Below are 22829 nucleotides of genomic sequence, written 5' to 3'. Positions count from 1 at the left end.
TGTCTGTTGTCTATACTGGGAAGGCCACTTAGGAGAGAGTTCAGGAGAAAGTGAAGTTGCTCTTTTCTTCCAGTTCCTTATTCCCTTCCTGCAGTTTTCTTTCTTCCTTCCCCAAACACCACAAGCATAAAAGAAAATTTCATTGCATTGTCAACTTTACTTTTGAAGCTGTCGTTTCAAAAAAAGCAGCAACACCAAATTTAAAAGAAAAAATACACAGGAATTTTCTGAAAGAATATTAAATATGGTGCAGTGTTTTCTATTTGCTAGTAAATAATTATGATGCAGAGTTGGTCAATATTCCTAATAACAGAGCAGTGCAAAGCACCTTCCCATGTCACGTTGTTCTGTTTTCTTCTGTTTCTCTGGCAACTCATATCAGCAGCAAACCTATCCCAGAACACATGGCCTCACTGTCTCTGTCCCAGTGCCATACCTGGTGCTGAGCTGGAAGCCGAGTGCTCCGCAGTATCCTGTGTTCCTTCAATATTCTCCTTGTTCTCTGCCTGTTTCTTCAGTGTTCTCATCTTGGAGGGAAGCATAGGTAACCGGGGCAAGTAAGGAACAATGGATGAGGAGGAAGCTGTTCTTCCAAGCTCCTCTGCTACCTCTGTAAGGTGAAAAACAAACAATAAAAGGAATAGTCGGAACACAGAATAACAGAGGAAGAAGAAAACAAAATCTGGATCTTTACTGCAAATCCAGACTGGCAAGAAGAGATACATGACTGAGAAATACGTATTTTATGGATTTAGTTTTTGCTCGAGTCCAGAAGCATTCAGGGTAAGTAAGATGTCTTTCATAATGCTTTCAAATTCATTTACACCTTCATAAATCCAGAAAAAAAAAAAAGTAGTAGAATCTGTATGAGAGCTCTCTGCTGGGTTAAGGGCTGCTCAAGAGCTAAAGCTAGCACTGAATGCATTTGCCTCTGTTTTTAATTAAGGTGCCTCCTGTTGATGTTCCTGGGCTCTGCCAGAAGTTGTGTCCTCCCCGGATCTAGATCTAAGCTGCTTTTCTTGAGGCTAAGCAATGCACCTCCCTCCTAGAAATGAAGATTTCGTGTTTCCTTCCCACCATCAGCACAAGGTACATGATCAAAAGAATCCAGAAAAGCCCCACGACCTCCTGGCCCCATCCAGGCTGCATTTGTGTGGGCTACTTGATGTGCTTGTTATAGACCTTTCCTGGTAGAATTCAATTTGGTGGGTTTTTTTCTGTAGTAGGGGAGTGGGTGGATCAGCTTCCTATTTAATTTAAAATTTAGAAGCTGCTCAGATATTTCTGCTTGTCTCCTGCGTATTATCACGCTTCTCACCAGTATTTACCTCCTAGTTGATTACGTTTGAGAGCTGAGTTGCACAGATCCGCTAGAAGTGGCTAAGTAGAAAATCCAAAGACTAAGGCATACTTTTTAAAAATGAAAGCTGCTAGAGTAACATTCAGTGACCTACTTGCTGCAGTCAGTAACGGACGCACACTCTGTCTCCCAGCATCACTCCTTAATCTAGTTCGGGGAGCAAGAGGCTTCTTCTAACGGAGGAGACAATATTCTCCAAACTAATTCTTTCGCACTTTCATGCTCAATGAATTACTATACAGTCACCTGCACAGGTATAAGCGTAAAGTTTATTTTGTATTTGTGCACCAACTAAAAACATGTATTTGCAGTCTTAAAGTTAAGAAATTAAGTAGGGGACAAAGCCTCTTGCAACTTCCACAGCTACCAGATGAGCCTTAAGAGCCCATCCATAAGACACCTCAATCTGGGGGATAAACTCCAGTACTGTTTCAGAAATAAAGCAGCAGGGTCTCTCACCCTCTGAGATGCTTGAGTCATGGAACATGGTTTCAAAGGCCTGATGGGTCTCGGCAAAGGAAGGTCGGTCTGGTGGGTTCCACTTCCAACCTGCAATGTGAGAAAGCAGAGTAAGTCTCAATGCCTGAAACAGGTAGGAGATGATTTTTTTTATTCTTTCCAAGGAGACAGAAAATACATAAGCTTTCCCAACTGCAGCGAAACTCTGATCTACTATTGCACATACTTTAGAGTCATTCACAGATCTCATTATAATTCATAGCATCAGTCGGTCACCCTACCAAACAGGTCTTGAGAGGAGGAATGACGATCTCGAAGGTCTTTTCCAATCTAATTATTCTATGAGTCTATGATTGCGGAGCTTCCCATGGTGTGCTTGGAGGATGCATTTCATGCAGCCTTCTTGACCACGTGTCTCCTGCACAGGTGGTGTGTTTGCAGAGAACTACATTTCCTTCTGATTTGGTGATTCTACTAACAAAACACCAGTACAATTTGCCACAGTGTGCCATCTAGCAGTACTTGGAGATGACAGTTTCTGGGAGTGAATCCTAGTTCCCTAGAGACCGGACTCATTTTGCATCGGTAACCAGGTACATCTCAGGTGACAGGGCCTTTTCCACTTTGGCTGGCACATAAGAAGCAAGGATTTCAGTTAGCTACAGATTTCTCCTACCTCTTCCAGGCTTTGTCTCCCAAACTCAAAGAAGATACTCACATGCTCTCATCAGTTCATAGACCTTTGGAGGGCACCCCTCAGGTTGTTCCATCCGATAGCCCTTTTCCAGCAGATCATACACCTGAGAGAGGTCAATGCCTGGGTAGGGTGACATCCCATAGGTAGCAATTTCCCATAACAGCACCCCAAAGGCTGCAAAAGGAGAAAAAAAGAATTCCTGGTCGTAAGTCTGCCCTCTTTTTGTACAGCTCATTACATTGTGGCCTGTACTGCAGCTTGAGGCAGTATCTCTTTCTTGCAAATATTTCAGGCCAGCCTAGGTGAAGACATGACGTGCTGGTGCACAACTGTCTCCTCCCGGAGTGCTTCTGCCCAAGCCAGAAAGCAAGTTACTGTTTAGGGTGGCAAAGAAAACCAAAATAAAACAACACAGACCACAGAAGTGGGGTTTTCTTACCCCACACATCTGATTTGATTGAAAAGGTGTTATAGGCCAGGCTCTCTGGAGCAGTCCATTTGATGGGGAACTTGGCCCCAGCATGAGCTGTGTAGGTATCTCCAGTCATAAGTCGACTTAAGCCAAAGTCAGCCACCTTCACAACATGATTTTCTCCAACTAAGCAGTTGCGTGCTGCCAGGTCCCTGGATAAAGGAAAAAAACACACTTCTTTACTGGAGCAACAGCAGGGCTTTTGAATACAGTCTTCTGGTTGCATAGCCTGTCCCTTGCTTCCAATTTGGGAAACACTCTTTTTAGACAGCAAGGAAAGGCAAAGTGTCAGAAATTGAGGGGACTTATTTTTAGGAGCAATAAGGTAAGTCAGCAGTAGGGTTCATTCTTTACTTTCTATTACATTCCCTGCATTGATAGCTGTTATGATGAGTTTATGTTTCCTAAGATGAGATCAGCAGCTCATCACATGCTGGTAACAGCTTTACGTCACTACTTTATCTGACTGGATTAAAATAGGAGTTGGGGTTGACAATGTCTTGCACAAAGAGGGTACGTCAGAACAGGGCAATACCAACTTTCATAGCTGTCAGGCACTAGGATATAAGCCCACTATAAAAGTCATGGGGAGGTATTTTAAGATAGTACTGATATCAAACCAGCCAATGAATAATCCAGTGTGAACTCTAGCTCTGGAAGAAGCCTCCCCAAAAGGAATAATTCCTGGGCAACCTTGCTGATAGCCTGTTCATCATTGCAATCTTAGATTGTACCAGCTCAATCCAACTTCACCCACCTGTGAATGAAGTTCTTCTTCTCCAGGTACTCCATTGCAGAGGAGATCTGGGTGGCCATGTAGAGTAGCACGACAGCAGTCACTTCCTCCCGGTTGCACTCCCGTAAATAGTCCAGCAGGTTCCCATAGGGCATGTATTCTGTCACAATGTAAAAGGGTGGCTCCAGGGTACATACACCTAGCAGTCAGGAGGAGGGAGCACATAAATAAAGTTTCCCTTTCTTTCCTAGCTTATGGCTGTTCCTGATTTAATACCCCTTTTTTGCATTTTGTATAATGAGTGTTTCTCTGAAAACTGAAGGCTCCCATCTACAAGACCTGGACCAGTGCAGCCAAACTTAAAATTCAGTGCTTATGTCTATTTATCTCTCCATCCACTATAAAGATAGAGAGAAATACATCTATCAATAGCGCCACTATTTCTACATTATATAGACGCAGGCGTGGTTCTGTTCTTTGGAGGGTTACAGAATGAAACAGGAGTTATTTTGAGCATCTATGATTTGTTTTGCTTCCTTTGTCCTCATTCATAAAGCTAAAGAGTGACCAACTGGAAGCAGGTACCTGTCAACTGGCAAGATTTCCAGACTGAAATGTCACTACTGAGTAATGTGAAGCACTCCTGTGTGTGCTAGCTGGGAAAGCAATCGGCACGGTGGGACCTGCTCCTAAAGCAGCATTCTCACACATTCCTCACATGGCTACTTGCTACAGTCATTGCAGTCACGTACAAAGTATGCATTAGCAGAGGAGCAGGGCAACAGGATACTCGTGCTAAATCTCTGAACTCTCCCTGCAGTACTGCTGGCTGCCTGTTTACGTCCTTACGCACATGAAGAAGTGAAACACAACTACGCTGTGCATCAGAAAGAGCAAAAATGCTTCTCGGTGAATGAGAAATCTTTCAGTCTCTGCTTCTGGAACCAGACAGGGCTGGGCAGACACTTCATCTGTGCCCATTTTTAAAATGGGTACAGAATAGTTGCCATTATTAAAAGCCTTCACATTCTTCACATTTCTCCTTTCATCCTAGGCTTGGCTTGACAGCTTTGCTCCTGAACGCAACAGAAGTCCAAAGGCAATTAAACACTAGTTTAGCGTGTCTCTGTAAGAATCTTTGTACATGTAGAATTAAGAGCTATGCAGACTATTTAGTGACCATTTCATGCATTTGCCAGTGAGACAAACAGGTCACAGCCGAGCTGTGAAGCCTGCAGACTTCTTCCATTTGTGTCCTGTTTGATCTGACTTGCATCTCCACTGCCTCAATCTCCTGTACTTATTTGGTGATACAGTGTCCCTTACAACAGCAGCGATCGAGTTGTCTTCTGCTTAATTATGGACTGATTTTTCTATTTAGTGCAGCTTTTTCTACAATTGTCTCTGATTTGAGAAGTATTTGTTGTGCTTCCAATATAATTGTTTTCTTTCACTTTGAATTTTCTTATCATTTTGTTCTGTTTTATCAGGAAAATAAGTGATGGAAAATAACCCTGTAAATGTGATTTAACACAGCAGCAAAATCCAACCCTGATAACTGAACCCTGGAGCATACCTGAGGTCAAGGGCACAAACTAATGGGAGGCTGATATTGCAAACTTTTATACAATGCATAGTCGTGCCTTAAGAGCAAAGCTGTCTACTAATGTAGTGACTACATTTGATGTTTTGTTTAAAATTAGTATCTTTTAGCTCCAAAACAACATAAAGGATTAAGCTGTCAAAAATCCCACCCCATAACCTGACCTGATTCAAAAAGTTACATAAGCACAGAAAATCCGCCACCGCTTTTAAACAAGACAGATTTCATTTTGTCAGAAACTCAAGTAAGAACTTAAAGAGCAAGGAATTTAACTAACCTAACAACTGCACTAGATTTGGGTGCTTGATCTCCTTCATCACAGCAGCTTCTTTCAAAAACTCTTCCACCTCCATGGTATCTTCCTAGATAAACACAAAGGGGAAATTTCATCTTCATGACTGAGGTCTACTTTACACCACATATCCAAGCTGAATATAAATGATGGCATCCTTATCTCCATCCTACTGTTCTGGCTTTTACCAAAGCAAAATATAATACCCCCAAAAAGCTGCCTGGCTGGCCTGCAGCATGCCCAAGTGATGGCTCTGCAGGACACAGAAAGTGCTAGGCTTTCTTGTTTGGTAGATATTATGACTATCAGAGCAGCTGTGGCTGGCGAGAGGAAGACTCTTGGGATCACTGATTTGGTTCCTCTGCCTTGCTATAAAAATAAAGCTTGTAAGATCTTTTACTTAGGGAGTACATAGAATTGTAGCTGTTAATGTTGAAACAAACAGAAGGCTTTGAAAAGGAAGACAAATGGAGCTGAATTTCTCCAGGAGTAGGGGAGAGGCGGTAGAAGATATATCCAACACCTTTGATTTTTTTATATCTTCCACAGCTCTTCTGAGGGGAGGGAAGTGGACTTGGTAACCATTTCTACAGATCTGTTTCGGACACGCAGTTCTGCAGGTGCTTGCTGGGCCAAAATTTGAAATTGTTTCTAAGCCACATGCACTGCTGCAAGTTTGATGAGCTTTGTTCTGCAAAGCTACCTTCAAGCATAAATTTTATGCAGATAGTACACTCCATTTTCTGATATTCATGCCATTAAGTGATGTAATTGAGAGTGTTACAATGTCTTTACTCTCACCATAAATGGTGACCACATAAACAGTACATAACAATCTGAAAACTCACCTTTAATGTTTTCACAGCGACCGTGAGATTGTATTTCTTCCAGACACCGACGTACACCTCCCCATACTGCCCTCCCCCAAGTTTGTGCTTCATGGTGATATCAGTCCGCTCCATCTCCCACTTGTCGTGGATGGGAGACACTCCATAGACAGTGGGCTTATTGCACTTGGGTGCCGGGTAATGCAAAGTTGTCACCAGTCCATCTGCTACTGTTGAGTGATGGTGCACTAGCTCTGCCAGTGTGCTGAAACGGCTTTCTGCTGTCACATACACCTGTTAGGAACAAACCAAGAAATCTACTTAAATGAAGGCAGCTGGAAGCTTTCAGTAACACTAGAAAACAGGTACAGTAAAAATATTCTACCAGGCTTAAAGAAAAAGAAGGTAAGGAAACCAAACCTTAGAGTATTTGTTCTGATGTTGTTGGGCAAATGAATATTAACCTGTGGGATTTTTACCTGCAGAAGGCAGCTAGATATAAGCTATAGCTGGAGAGCAGTGCTGTCTCCTGCCTTATGCTTTACAGGGGTAGAAACTGGAACTGATATAGCCAAGCAAACGGCCAGTTTCTACATCACTCAAGACATTACACTGATATTTGAACAAGGTTTCAAAATGGTGATCAAAACTGCCATCCTACCAAAGCCCTGCTTGTTCAAAATGGATCAATGGAAAGATAACACATCAAATCACAACTGCTTTGCGCCCTAGCTGCTTTCAGCCAGGACAGGTACCATCTGCACTTCTCCCAAAGTGATGTTCAGTAAATTACCACCGAACTCTTGGCATCTTTTTGATATTAATCAATCAGTGGACCTGTTTCCTCTCATGTACACCCCTCTGTTAACAGTCCGCAACTTGCCACTCTGTACCACCTCTTAATTAGTATCCTTATTTCCTCTCCCCACGGTCTTATCCAGAGATCCTTACCTTTCCATCTGAGGTGGTATTGATCCTGTAGTGGTAAACACGTCCTTCGTACCTGAGCGAGATGGATAACTGCCCTGGGCTGCTCTCGCTTTCACGAACCAGGAAGCTGCCGTTGATGAGACTGCTTAGCAGGTACTCGGCTGCACTCCGTGACACTGGCCCATGGTACCATGAATGCTTTTCCAGGCTGTTCACTGGTGTGATGTAGTTGCTTGGTACCCAGCCCTGCCCATTCTTTGAACGTACTTCACTCCATTCACCATTCTGGTTATAACCCAGGACTCGCAACTTCTCACCTATGACCAGGAACAACAAGCAAAATAAGCACAGTGCAGTCTGCTACGTCTCATCAAGGGAGACACTTGCTACCGGCTAAGTAAGCCTAGGTTTGTAACTTAACAACAAAAATCTGCACCAGATATAACCAAACTGCTATATATAAAGCATTTATGAAGCTAAGTTTCAGACAGAATATCTAGGATATTGTTCCCTCCTTTACTGCAGTGTGATGAAGGAACTCGTAAAGCTTCCTATAATCTAGCTTTTTAAACTAGAAAGACTTTCTTTTCCTGGAGGGATGACTTGTCTTCTTCTTGAAGCCTTAAATGGCACATGATTTAAAACAATTCTGCAGCAGGTCACATTCTGATATATGTACCGAACAGTAGTAGAAAAACCTCTGTGCGAGTCTCAATTCTTGATTTTGCCCTATTTGAAAGTGCTGAATTCTGTTACTATCAACAACATGAAGGTTTGCCTCTGCTCCTCCCTAAAATAACTGGCATCTCACAGGGCCAGTGATCTGTGGAACCTAGGACAGAACAATTCTGGCTGGGCTAGACTGTTGGGCAGCATTATACAAAACTGTATCTTCAGCAGGAGAACTGCCCAGCAGGTGTCTCTCCGACACAAGTGAGAGAGAGACCGTCTGTTTACAATCATCAGTTCAGAGAATAATCTTCTCTAACTCTGCTCATGCCTATTCCTGTCTGCAGAAGGACCCTGCTTTCTATTTTCTGTTGCTAATTTTTCAACCTCTGTGATTCACAGTCTTACCTTTGGTGATGCTGAGTGTGTTGTCACCACTTGCTACAAAATCGTAAAGTGCAACAAAGAGATTGGGATCGCTCTCGGTGGCTCCAAGCAGGTTCTCCTTGGAGCTCCATCTGATGGCTTCATTCAGTGCCTGGGGTTCAACATCGCAACCGTAGGGGCGGTGCAGAGCCTCTGAAGAAAGAAAAGAGGAAATTTCTTTGTCTACAATTGTAAGTAGATCAAACCCAAGTGTAGAGCAGAGCAAAGCTGCTGCTGCACAACATGCTTTTTACAGAAAGGGAACACCACGCTGCACATCTTAGATCACTGTTTTTCAATCCCCACTTTGCTGACTCTTCATTCTATAGGTTACTTTGAACAGGGGCTGGAGAAGGTGATTAACTCCCTATACATACCAAGTAGCGAGCTAGGTATATAAAATTCCTATTTAATATTTTTTGTATTAAATATACTCCTATTTATATACACCTCTATTGGAAAGTATTTAAGCATTCATATTTTAAAAAAAGGGCGAGAAGTTAATTGTGCTTTTTTTTATTAGGTGAAGTAGTGAAGGAAAGCTTCCGATGCTGAAATGTTGCGTGTTATATCTTTATTTTTTCAGTGGCTGAAGAAGACAACCTGGATCTGAAACCAAGATAACAAATGCAAGTAAACCAATTTGAATTATGGCACACACGAGACTGGGTACAGGCTGGGGCAGTAACTGATGCAGTCTTAGCAGAAATGATGGTGATGGTGATTTGTTGCCATTTCCAGATGGTGTAAATAAGAGGTAGAAAACTCAGAGGGACAGAAAGGAGTAAGGGTGACACCAGGTATTTAGCAGCAGTGTTTCTGACACCCAGGCCGTCCTGTTTTGCTGTTTCAAAAGACAACTGATGAAAACTTGATAGTACAAGGAAGTGAGGGGAGTAATCAGACTTGTTTTATAGGCAGAAGTCCCCAGAGCTCCTGCAGTGATGAAAACCAAACTAAATACACAGGGATTTGGAAAGAACTGCAGGAAAAAGCAAAACTGCCTGAGCACTTCACAGTAGTGCTATGCCAAGACCATCGCTGGCTTTCCAACCCATAGAGAGGTTTTCCAGAAACATGCAGCAAAGTAAATTTCAACAGTAAGATAAGAGAAAGCACGATGATGTGGTTTCATACACATGGGCTGCTCAAGGGTGCAAAAAAATGTAAAGGTGTAAAGATATTTTCTCTGATGGCACAACTGATGTAAGTTACTGACTACGTTCCTGTCCCAATATACATTTCCAAATTCTCTTGTTGAACTTACTTATGGAAGTCCACTATAAAAAGGTTTACTTAAATGCACCCAAATATAAAAAATCCTCTTTAAAAAGAAGGATGCTTTCTTCACTTCACAGTCATTGCTTTGGCCCAGTTCTGAGGGGGTGAGAAGTCTGGCTCAGAATGTTTTTAAGCAGGCCACCACCAGAGAACGTGTGTGCAATACCCACCTCCCCACATTGCCGTGGGGCTTACATTCATGAGTGAGAGCTAGTCTAGAAGGCATTTTCAAAGAGAACAAAGAGCTCAAATGCAATACAGGAAGGGAAAACTGGGAAGTCAGTGAGACACAAAACAGGAAGAGGCCTCTGTCAAGTAACGAGCAAACAGATGCCAAATCTGTGTCACAGGACAGAGCTCAGCCCTGGAAAACGAGGACATTAGAGGTGTTCCCAGCATCTACGTGAGATTTTTTCACTCTATGGTAGGTATGAGAGAAAGTAAATGGTTGAAGTTTGTTCTGTTTTGTTTTTAAACATCTAGCTAAATGGCTTTTGCTTGCATTTCTGATGATCAATCAGAGTTAAACTGCTTGCCTAACCTGCTCATCTTGCAGCTACTGAATAACTGACCTCCTGAGTCTTGCCAAAGTAGCACCCTATCAAGGTTCTCCCCACAAGAACAGAAGTGACCAAAGATTAAGCTGCCAAAACGTCACTTCTTTGGTTTCATTATCTGCAGATACAATATTTACACAAGCTGCTTGTTCCTAACTATCAACTGCAATTAGTTTTACAATATACTAACCTATCAGACTGGGTGCTATCATGGAAAAAAGAGGAAATCCCAGTGTCAGCTCAGCTACTGACATTGTAGCATTGCTGCAACACCCCATGGTAATTTTTTAGGGCAAGAAGTGTGCATGTGCATGACCAGTCGTTAAGCACCAGGAAAGAACATCAGTTCCTAAATCCATCTCTCTTTATGGAGTAAAGATACACATTTATTTAGAGAATACATTCTTTATACCCACTGACTTGTGTTAGTGCCTTTGTCACTCGGCAAATGTGCTACACAAGAAATCTGACTTGTGCATCTCTGCTAAGTGCAAAAGTCAGCAGCGTTTCCAAAAAAATATCTGACCTTGCAGCTCCAAATTACCTTAATGGTGGTTAAATAACTGCTTACTTTGAATGATATATTTGCTCAAATGTGAAAGGCTTTAAATAAAAATGTATGCATCTGTTCTAAACCAAAGCATACTTCAAGCTTCTTTCTCAAGCCAGAAAAGCCTACGAATTGAGCATCCAACTCCTACTTAACAGAGTTAAGCATTTCACCAAGCACTCGATGGGCAAAGCTGACTGCCAGCTATCAGCTCAGCTTCAGAGCCGCTGCAGCACATCCGGTGGCCAGCTAAACCTGCCCACAGCGAGCCCAGCTGCAGGCCCTTGAGCCAAGGCAAACCCAGCAGAAATGCCACCCGCAGCTCAGTGCTGAGCAGCTCTTCCCACATGAAACCGTTTGTGGTGCTGTGCTGCATTGCCAACGAGGAGTCAAAGCAGATGTGGGACTACTACCACTTCTTTGGGAATGCCTAGGAGACTGGCACATGTTCTTAACACCCACTTTATGTACCAAAATAAGCCAGCAGAAGTTAACGTTTGATTAGGTGCTTCAATCACTTAGCTACAGTGCCTACCTAAAAATCAAATGCTTTTAAGAGTTCACGTCTCGCTAACTTTCTTCACTCTCATTTTAGAGTGACTTGGATGCTTAAGTAACCATAAAGGTTACCCAATATCCACTAAAGGGGAATTTACCAGGACATAAAAGCATCTATTGCAAGCTACTGTTACACAATAACACATGCTGCTCAGTACACTGTGGGATCTATAACATCCAATATGTGAAGATATGGCAGGTCAGTGATCGCACAGACCTCATGAAGGAAACTAAGATGACCAAGGCATATCACAAATTACGCCCTTCCAACTGAACAGTCTGCAAGCTCCATTCACCATGAGTAAGGAAATGAGGTGGGAAGTTTAGATTTGTATCAGCTCCCATTAAAGGCTAACCATAAATCATACATGACCACTTTCATTTCCTATGCAAAGGAAAATGGGTATCACCATTTAGTGGGCAAGTAATACACAGTCAGTGAGGAGGTTATGCTTCATCCATCTCCTTCCTTTTCTTTATTTTCACAATACAATTTGCTTCTCTCTGGATACGAAGGCTTTTCCCATTCATCCAACAATTAAGGGGTGTTTTGTCCCCCACCCTGTGATGCCAACACGTTACCAATCCCTTCCATCCAAGAGCAGGAGGTAAGACAAGCTAAATCCTAAATTTTAGAATCCTATCAAGTGCTGAAGTGTTCTCTGCTTCTGAAATAATAACTGTGTAACTCCTCATAAAACTGAAGCATTTTAATAATCCTAAAAACCAAAGAAAAGCAAGCAATCTCAGTTCTGCCCACAGCTGGTCTCATACTACAAGACAAAGACAGACTTGGAAGGATCCACATGCTCCGTGAAGCACTTGGAGAAAGACAAGAAAGAGATGGCATAGCATTGTATCCCTGAACACCATACCTGTGAAACTCACGCCAGGCTCAGAGGCTCCCTCGCCAAGGCAGCAGAGCAGCTTGCCCTCTTTGCCATAGCTGCTAGACTGGAAGAGGACCGTCTCCACAATCATGCCGTGCTTTGCAGCAAGCAGAAGCGGCTGCTGGACCCGAGAAAACTTGGGTGGCCACTGCCGGCACAAATGCCACCACGTGCAGAGGACCTCTACTCGCAAGGCTGGCAGCGAAGGAGAAAGCAAGTGCTGCCGAGCAGGCGAAGGAGAAACTGGGAAAATCAAGCTGTGGGTTAATGTGGTTATTAACTGGAAGTGAGGGTGGAGCTTCCCAGGGAACACTGAACAAACAGAGGATGTGGGGACTGGACTGCAAGTTGAAACAATTTTGAGATGAGCTAGAAAGACAGAGTTTTGTACCCCTAAAAGTTACGCAACAAAGTGTTTGGGAAGAAAGCGAACAGTTTCCCTGGAGAAATTCCTTTGTACACATCACAAAACAGATCACTCATTCAGGGGACTGCCCAGATCGATTCATTTTTCCACTCCACATACCATTGCTGGAGCACTATTTACATGAATCAACAGGAAACGATGTTGGTGAAAATACACGTCTAAGAGATGTATAAGCACTGAACAAGTAAATGCTCTTGAGCATTTCAAGATTTCAGAAAGAAACAGAAAGCAAGGGCAGCACAGTATACCCAGTCTGAGTCACTTATTTGCAGATTTAGCAAGACTCAGGAGAGCTTTCCCAAAGGAAACCACCAAGTTACCCCTCAAAAAACACTAGATTCTTCTGATGAATTCTTTAAAAACTCTAGTTTTCTAACAAAGGAGCCTTGTTTCTAACAAAGGCTCGTAGCAGGACAGGCTCCTCCTAACATGTGGACAAGGAAGGGTTAAAGAACAAGCCATCTTCACAGAAGTCTCACACCTGGGAGGGTGGTGGGCCTGCAGAGGGGTATAAAAGGCAGCCGGGAAACAGCAGGAAGTGGTTTGGTCTTTACAGAGGGGGAGAGGCTGTTGTAGCCCATTAAGAAAAAGGAGCATTTCTATAATCCCTGAACTAACTCCACTCTTCTGACAAAGGCAGCTGCAGTGTGGGATGAAGACTTAGATCAGCCTAAAGGTAAGAAATGAGCAACCATTACTTCAAACATTTGTGTTTTTTAAGGCTGTGGATGTGGAAAAGCACTGTATGCAATGGTGACTGTACAGTGGTGACAAGATGTTGCTTTTCCCTATGTGGTCTGTGATGCGTTATTTCCCCTGCCGTCCTCACCTAATGTATGTGGAAAAAAATAACTAGGCGACCTTAGGATAACTGCACAGTGTTGTCTTCCTGAAGTTCTGAGGAGTGGGTGACTTCTCCAAAACCAAGCTCAATGAATCCTGGAGCGCCGTACCTAGTAGCTATGGGTTGAGATGCCTTTGCTTCAGAGCTCCCACGCTCTATTTCTTTTTCTTTCTGCCTCTTGCAGGCTGTTTTCTCCCCTCTTGTTTGCTCCAAACACTCCTATAATTACACTAGTATTTGTGCTAACCTCAGTGCGTCTGTTATACACAAATAAACAGAGCTTGTAGAGAAAGACAGTATGGCTTCAGAGACACCTGGATGAGCTTTGTCACAAAAACACTTCTTAGGTGGGTTAAGAGCTAGGGCCCGATTCACAAGCCTAGAGCAATGTGGGTGACCCATGGATGGTTCGTATTGCATTACGTCCTGTTCAATCTGTAACTTTTCATATTGCCGTTATCAGTAGAATTGTGCTGCGCCGTTCTTAATACACGAGCGTATGAGAAAGTGTTTTATTATCTGTGTGATTGTGCTATGCTATTCTTGGTGCAAGAAAGCCTGGAAAACGGAGGCAGTAAGCAGCTGGGGCCAGAGACTCTGCGTTTTTGGGGAGATGTAAGTGGTTTGTTCAATGGTACAAAAGCTAAGTCCCTTGCAGCAAGGGTTGGGGAGACCTCACCAACGAGTGGAGGCACTGCATGGGGCTCCCAGTTGTTGAGAGCCTCTCCAAATCGCTGCTGCAAAAGGCCCTCCCAGTGACTGTGGATCTGGGGTGTTACCTCTCTTAATTGCTGTACCTACTCTTATGGTAATGATTACATGCGGTGCCTTTACAAACTGTTGCTGTTTAACTGGTTGTTGATCACTGCTAATCACTTGTTATTTTTCTTGCTGTAATAACTTGAGCAAAACTTGATTTCAGACTATTTGAGTTTGGGCTTTTACGACTATTTTTGCTAAAAGTGTCTTTTGTGGTAAAAGTGTTTCTGAAATGGTATCAGGAATGGCAAGCTTCATATGGATTTGTGGCTAAGTTAGTCTTAGCTGTGATAGCCTTAGCTGAAATAACAAATCTACTTGCTAGTTAAAACAGGACAACTGAGTAAGTGGGATTTGGAACAAAAGAGGATTAGCAGAAAGTTAGGCTGGATTAATAACATCATTTACAAATATATCTGTGGATGCTATCAATTTTGGCCTCTGTCAGCAAAGCACTCTTGCCCAGAGCCCCATGGCTAGCTGGTTTGTTAATGAGCTCCTGGTGGGAATCAAGCAGTGGCCAGCACTGGCTGGCAGTGCAGGCAAGTCTTATTTTGGCCATAGGAGGGCCATAAGAGAGCAATTCTGTCCCTGCACCCTTCCAGCCTGCCTCCTGAAGGCTTTCCTTAGTGGGAACGACAGACTGTGTGTCCCTGCACAGCGTGTAGCTGTTGATAAGGTCCTGTCAAACATACCCAGGCAGAGTGAAACCAGGCATCTTTCTACCTTCTGGAGCAGTGTTATTTCTTTTACACTGATTTTCCTAGAGTTGTGTTGTACTGTAGGCCACTACCTTGGCATCTGCTTCCACCACATCCGCATCCTGTTCCCATTCCCTTCACAGTAAGTGCACAATACAAAATCTTAATTCTGGTACAGTCGGCTTCCTCCAAAGAAGAATTCCCCCTTCAGGCACAGCAGCTCTTCCCAGGTCTTTAGACTATTCCCCGTGGTGCCCTTCAAAGCTGTTTCCTAAGACTGGTTAACCTTCCTGTTCAACCTAAATGATTCCTTTAGAAGCGTTTCTTTAATTGTTCCAGCAGTGGGAAAAAGTTGAGTATAAGGAAATCTTGCTGCTGCTGCTTTGAAAGGTACAGCACAAGGAGCTTCTAAAAAGTTCCTTGTACTCTGAATTTATGAACTGTCTACTTGTCTTAAACCCATGTGTAAATGGAAATACAGTTCTGAAAAGTACTTGAGTGTTGCTGGTGGCAGGCTAAAGTGACTGGTTTGTCACATGTAGGGAGACAGAGAAAGGGTTACAGGGCAAATACTGGTTGTAGCGTATGGGCTCAATCTGATAACTTAGATTTCATACCAAAACCCCTAGGGTGTACATATTTTTGTATATATACACACACACGTGGTCTTCTATCTCCTGGCTTCTCACATGCCTCTGTCACGAAGGGACGCTTGAACACAAGGCCAACAAGATCCCTTTCACTTTGAGTTTCCAAATTAAACACCAATATAAACATCCCTGTTGCTACTTTACACACAAGACTCATTTTATAGGCATTGGTCAACTTCGAGCATAGAAAGCAGACTGTCAAGGAATTAATTCTTACTAGTATAATGGACACTTTCCACTTCATCTTGAAAATCTACATCACTAGACTTCAAGATCTTTACCCAGCTTGTTAATGGGAGGATTTCTGCCTTAATGAATATGAGGAAACAAAATTGATAATGCAGCAGCAAGTGGGTTTCCTATTTTGCTGACACAATTGGAATAGTATGAAGTTCTACAGTAGCTTTGCTTCTGAAGCCAAGTCTCAGCACTTCCTACCAACCAACAATACTTAAGGCAGGCTATGGACTGAAAAGCAAACCCATGATGAACAGGCCAAGTTCTCACTGTCTAATCATGTGGTAGCACAGAAGCAGACCTATCAGCTTTCCTTACCTTATAGCAGACTTCAGCCCTCACCTAAACAGACCACCTAGTCTTTCTGCTGACACACATATCACGAAAAACACCAGTTTAAAAGGGCCAGGTGAGTCGCATATGGCTTTGGTAAAATGCAGGCAACCTAACTGAATGCCATTCCAGGTGTTCCTCTCCTGCAAGCAACCAGACTCTTAATAACGTGGTTTGCTCAAGCTAAGTGCAGACCCATAGTTAGTCTTTGGGCCTCCCACAGAGCGGTGCAACATTTAAGTGCTGTAAACAACCCACTACAAGAAGCCAAGAAACACAGCTCCAAGCTAAGAACTTGGGATGGGCAAGGAATGGGTTTCTATTTATGGTCCCAGGCTGGGAGAGACAGAGTTGGGAAGACACTTCAGAGTCAATGACAAAATTGCATCATGAACAGTTCACATCACATAAAAAGAAATGTTTCAAGCCAAACTGATAGTACTGTCTTGCCTCATTTATCAAAATCCATCTGAAACAGAAAAAGTTAGTAGTGATTTTTTGGTATTAGAGAGAGAAGTATATGGAAAATCCTAAAAGCTCTCTATACTTCTCACCTCTTAGGAGCAGATTTATTTTGCAACATGATAAACTCCTTCATGTGACACACCCCGTGCTTATTTAATGGATAAAATGGTGAGTGTTTACCTGAAGATGTGGGTTTTGGTTAGCTTGACACAAAAATCCAAAGTTTGGGATTTTCAGTGTTACTGAATTTTAACTGTTAGGAGGAGAGACACACTGATTTCAGTTGATTTAGTTACATCATATATGAAGAATTCAAGATGCTCTCTCTCTACTTGAAAGCCATAGAAGTTAGCTGCACTAAGATTTTTAAAAACCAAACACACCGGTGTTGATAGAATTGCCTGTGTTCTGTTCCACTGGTTCTAGTTACCCCCCTCCCTTTGTTACTAATGATATCAGAGAGAGGTGTCCCTCACCTTGTTTGCTCAGATGTCAGTGACGGATGTGATTCCATTTCTCCCAATATCAACCTAACACAGCACTTCCCTAGTTCTTTCTCAGCCAGTTTCTGATAAAGTGCCACCTTTTTGGTGCAGAATCCAGTGTGAAACATATCAAGCTCCAAATAAATCATCTGAAAATCATTCATTCCTTGTTGAATGTGAGACGCATAACTCTTGACAGATTGACCACCGCATAGGCTTTAAGTCGCCAAACCTTCTACTGAAGCATTTGGTAGCATTGCTGTTTTAAGGTAATTTCAAAGCAGATCAAGCATTGCGCATTCTCAGAACAAATGCTGCTAAGTCAATAGACTGACTCTCAATACTGCTCAGATCTTCTGTCCTCCCAGAACTCTGGCAGAGAAGTGACTTTGGGATACATGAGCTAGCAAAATGATGCAGCGTTTTTGATATGCTTAAGCACCTCAGGGTGAGGAACTTGTCCTGGCAGAGATGTGAGGAGAGACAGACCTAACAGTTATTAAAAGATGCAATGGGTGTGTCCTGCCACAGATACTGGGAATGGCCAGAAGCACTGGAATCTTCTCAAAGTACCAATCTGACTTCTTTTGACTGCCTCTGGGTGGTGAACCAAAACCCAACAAACAGTAAGAAGACCCACTGCACTTTCCTGCAGTGATAAAAGACTTTAATGCAATTAAACTTAAGTACAAAAGAGATTTTACAACAAAAAGCTACAGGTGTAACATCTTCTCAAAATCTCGAATGCTGTTAAGAGTTTGTTACCTTAGTTACTAAAGATTTGCTCAGCTCCTGTAAAGCCAGGCAACTTGCAGCTGCTGGTATCTAGAAACAAGTGGAAACCACCAGTTTTAAATGTTCTGTATTACATACCTATTTCCATTGAGTACTGATGCGATAAGTTCCAGTCTTTGTTCCTCTGAATCCTGCCTCGAGCAGAGAGTAACTACTCCCACAGTGACGCTTTGAGGGAAAGGAGTGCTCTGAAGGAGCACCATAACTTCAAAGATAACTGGGAAACTGCACACATGCAGATCAAAAGTCTCTCCGACATCCTTGCTGTCGTGTTCAGTTCCAGTAAACCTCTCCAGTATGAAGGATAAGGAGGATTAGGTCACCCAGCCCTTCTCCAGGAAAGGTGGGAAGGCCAAACATTCTGACAGCTTACAGCAAGCCATTTAGCATTTTTTTTTTAATCAGTCCTTTGAGAGAGAAGTTGCTTAATGTGAGTTACACTTACTCCAACAGAATTCCTGAGGAGTCATAATCCTGGCCAGATCAAAGCAAAGATATTATCTACCTCTATGCAAATAAAACAAACAGCTACTTACTTACACAGTGTAAAGACAAACATTTGCAGTAAGGGCTCTTTTGCAAAAAGCATACTTGAAAAATCATGGCCCAACCGACCCTCAAGCGAGCCAGAAATACCTACGCTAACTAAGCCCTGCTGGCAAGAGGTTTGTTTGGCAGATGTGATGCACTAACTGATCACACCTCTGAGTAAACATGACATAAACATCCAAGCTGCTTTTCAAGTGACATAATTACACTTCATTAGTAAAGTCCTGCAGCATTAGGTGCTCTCCTAGGACTTGTCACCTGGAACAATGACTGCATTAAACTGTTTCTCAGCTGGCTTATTGAAATTTATTTTTAGCCTTCCTAGTTAGAGGGAAAACTTGGAAGGAGAAGGGAGAGCCTAACTCACTGACTTGTAATCTAGGGAGCAAAAGACCATGCCAATCTAACAGCCCAAATCTGAAATGGTGTCACAACTTGAGGCCCAAGCAATTATTTCTGTAAGCGCCTCGGCGAGGCAGCACTGCTTACCTTTCGGAGAGTATTCGGAGAGCAGAGCTCCCCAGGTGAGCTTCAGTTTCCAGTACATGAGTTTAATTTTTTAATGCAATCCCAAAATGCTTGTTAGCACAGATGTGACTTCTCAGTTCCATCCACCCACACTGAATATGCACCAACTGCCACAGCTACACAGTACTCCTGTGTTCAAATCCTCTCACTAAAAATAAATCGTAAAGCTGGCAGCCTCAATTATCGGCAACAAATGTGCTGCTCGAGCCATTGTCCACAGCCATTTTCTTCTCTTCAACAAAGAAGGGGTTTCCTTTTTTAAATATTTACTTCATTTGACTAAAATACTCCTGTGATCTTGTCTCCTTTGAAATATATTTGTCTTAGAAAATAAAACAGCGCTTCCTTTCCTCCAAGAAAAGCCAAGCTTTAGCATGAATACTTGCCCAAAAACTGCATGCTGTCTTGTTAACTTCAGAATTGGGGAAAACCCTTAATGCAGATGCTTGTCAGGAGATCCTGATGAGATCCTGATGATCCTTGTCAGAGTCTGATGCTCAGCTGAGCCCTGAGTTTTGGTTGCTTTGCTTCTCCTCAGCCCTATGGGCTGATTCACTGTTCCGGGGGACAATGTGAACGTATGAAGTCAGGGAAATGCATCCACTGCACTAAACTTAGCTACTGCCTGTTGCGCCGCTTCCCGTTGGTGAGACCCAGGCACTTGTAATTGGCTCCATTCACCAGACAAGGGACCCCATTCACCAGCGCTGTTTCCAACAGCTGCGGAACAACCAGGGTAACATGAGCCCCAGCCTTAGCAGCAGCAGAATTCCCAGCTCACCCGCAATAGCTTAGCAGTTTCAGCCTCTGTCACTACATTTGCTTTTTCAAATCTAACAGCACTGTTCAGCCCTTGTGTGTCTAAGTCCAGTATTAAGACAAAGATGTACTCACTGAAATTATGCTTTTTGAAAATCCTTTCTGGGTTATGACAGAATTAATACAGCTTTGAAGTAAAAGAAAGTTAAGACTGAGCAAGTTCAACATGCCTATTCTAAAAGCAATCAAAGCTACAAAACCATCACTGTTGGACTTGCTGGTGTACTAATGAAATCAGTTTGATTATGGAGAAGGATAAATTTTAATAATCTTAGTCTATTCATGTAGTTAAGTGGATCTGGATTGAAAGTGCTTATATAATTTAATAGGTTTGGGACGGATGTTTCCAGTAGATCTAGTATTTTCGGACAGAAGAAAAGTGTTTTAACAATAATCCATTGGAGAGGTAAGACAAGCAAACATACTCAACATGAAAGAATTTCATGCAGCTAAGATACAAATACGCGTTTTGTGCACGTCTGCTACAGTAGTGGTAGCTTCCACTGTGAAGTTAGATGCCGAGATCACTTTTTCTTTTTAAGAAGTACAAGTACTTCTTGATTGTTAAAACCAAAGCAACAGAGCATTCAAAGGACATACGACAGGAAAAAGAAGTCCAGCCTCTTAGATTCAACAAAACACTTCAGAATGTCAAACGCAACTCTGCTGACTGACAACTGGGATCCTTTAGGCATGCAACAACAGCACTGCAACACTTGCAGCCCAGCATCCTGCTGTTACCATTACCAACAGGAGCTGCCTGGGGAAAGGAATGATATTCCAGAATGCTTGCCAAGCCTCCAATGCGTTGCATCTCAGTCTTTCTGAGCCAGAGCTGACGTTGTAGTATAACTTCCTAACAGGCTGCTTCCATTATTTTGTCCGGTTCCCATCTGAAGCAATGCAAACTGAACTCACATAAACAACACCCTGCTGCAATGTTATTGACAGTGCAACCACGCATTGTGCAATGCGCTCTTATTTCTTTTGAACGGAACATGCTGGTTTCATTTGATGCTTTTCAGTCTGTACAGCAGCCAATGCTGAACAATTGCTACCTGTTCATGCTTTCACTTGAGATTTTTGCAGACCTTGAACTTATTCTAGCTCAGCCGCCTCTCCTCTAGGCTGAAGAGTCTGTCTCGGGCACTCTGATATTGCCACCTTTGGACACCTTTTAAACAGCGCTTCTTTGAGCTTTGTCTAGCTCTACCACAGACCCCTCCAGATAACCAACCAGATCAGCATTACATGCAGAATCCCAACCACAGCTTTGTGCAGGGGCAGAATTATTTTTCTGTTCCCAATGCTCTGCTTTTTGGACTAGAATTCCAAATGTTGTCATGATACCATCTTATTACAGCTTGAAGATTTATTTCTATTGCTGCAGTAGTCAGCTCAGAGCTAAATACCTCGCACACAAAGCTTGAACCGTTTTCCTCTGTGGCATCTTCCACTGAACCTTGTACCACCTCAGCCTTTGGCAATTCTTCAATCAACTTTAGTCTCTAGTGTCTTTAATAACCAAATATTATTAGCAACTTTACCATCATGCTATTTGCTTTCTTCCTCCTTCGCATTGTTTGTCATAGTCTTATGGCAGCTTTTAATTAAAAAGCAGGTACATTAATGAAAAGTTAAAATTGACTAAAATACCTTTCTTTATTCCTCTTTGATAGCTGCTTCATTCCTAGCACCTCTTCACTAAACAAAACTATTAATACATTTCAGCAAGTTCCATACTATAATCAGTGCTTGGTACAGTGTACAATCTGGTCAAGCCAGCAGACATTGCTATCCTATGGTGAGGAACATTAAAAAATGGCTTTGTAAAGGCAACTGCTGAACTGGGGGATGGGTTAAAGAAGGTACAGAATTGGCTCTAGGGAGAAACACTCCAGGAGATGGGGAAACTTATGTGCCTGAAACCGCAAACAGAGTAGAAAATCCTGGGGGGGTGTTTGTTTTTTCTACTAATTTGTTTTCAGAGCAGTAAAGAAAACCAAACAAAACATCAGTGTGGAAAGGACTTAATTACCCAGAAACATTAGGCTGCATCTTTTGAAGAGGTTAAAGATTGCCACTTCAAAAACCAGCAACTGCACTGAAAATGCTTAGGGTAGCCTTCAATCACACAAGCAAGAGGATCAGGCTAGCAAGGACAGACTCTGACCCAAGACAAACGTCAGAAAGGAGGTGGCTGCAATTGATCTAATAATTTGTCAACAAAAAAAATCCCCACAAGAGCCAAGATTTGTTGCCAATTCACGACACTAACCCGAACACTGTTTTTCTGTAACACTGCAGACATTCCCTCCTTGTGCTGGGGAAATATGGAGAGGAAGATAGTTGTATGGATTTACCTAGGATCATAATGGGGATTGAAGGAATCCTAGCTAAATGAAACACTATTTTATGGAACTGGTAACACAAAGCCTTCTATTCAGCTGGAACAAGGGGAGACAGGGCACGCTATATCATAAGAGTAAGGCTGGCTTTTCAAGACTGGGATTGCGCGCACTAACTTAAATGCCTGCCAAGATGAACAATGAGAGGGGGAAGGGACGAATTCTGCTTCTGCCCCTCAAAATGCAGATCCTCCAAAGCCAATACACTGACAAGTGTTTTCTTGGGCTACTTCAGAGATGAAGTCCAATAGCGTGCTACTCCTGATTTTAACCAAATCTAGTCCTCTTTTGTTCTGATTTTAATCTGTTGCTTGGAGGTTTTTGAACAGAAACACAAAATGACAAGGAAAGTACACACTGCCCTCTAAAACTGGTCCAGCAACTAGAGAAAACAAAACTTACTACATTTTGTCACTTGCTTGGCATACAATTACTTCACTAATTTTTCCTGTTCAGAGGTTGAAACAACAACTCGGTGTTGACACAGCCAGGGAATAAGATCACTACTGGTTATTTAAAGAG

The 22829-nt window shown here is 42.6% G+C and overlaps 1 protein-coding gene across 5 annotated transcripts in view; it reads right to left on the bottom strand.

The window, feature by feature from the left end:
• Positions 1-22829, bottom strand: part of ABL2 (ABL proto-oncogene 2, non-receptor tyrosine kinase) — a 46053-nt gene that overhangs the window by 4192 nt on the left and 19032 nt on the right. For 2 of the 5 annotated variants that reach the window (XM_054073696.1, XM_054073698.1), the window contains exons 2-10: positions 8454-8624; positions 7398-7693; positions 6468-6740; positions 5605-5689; positions 3746-3923; positions 2956-3140; positions 2538-2690; positions 1820-1909; positions 437-610 (exon numbers count right to left, since the gene is read on the bottom strand). In XM_054073696.1, coding sequence (XP_053929671.1) covers positions 437-610; positions 1820-1909; positions 2538-2690; positions 2956-3140; positions 3746-3923; positions 5605-5689; positions 6468-6740; positions 7398-7693; positions 8454-8624 — 1605 coding nt within the window. Of the gene's footprint in view, positions 1-436; positions 611-1819; positions 1910-2537; positions 2691-2955; positions 3141-3745; positions 3924-5604; positions 5690-6467; positions 6741-7397; positions 7694-8453; positions 8625-12292; positions 12580-19041; positions 19157-22829 lie in introns of those variants that run through there. The other 3 variants (XM_054073697.1, XM_009560136.2, XM_054073699.1) reach the window with 3 other exon arrangements.

Source organism: Cuculus canorus, chromosome 8, assembly GCF_017976375.1.
Source record: "Cuculus canorus isolate bCucCan1 chromosome 8, bCucCan1.pri, whole genome shotgun sequence".
In the NCBI taxonomy this organism is placed as follows: domain Eukaryota; kingdom Metazoa; phylum Chordata; class Aves; order Cuculiformes; family Cuculidae; genus Cuculus; species Cuculus canorus.
The sequence above is the reverse complement of the archived record's forward strand: the minus strand, read 5'-3'. Positions and strand labels throughout refer to the sequence as shown.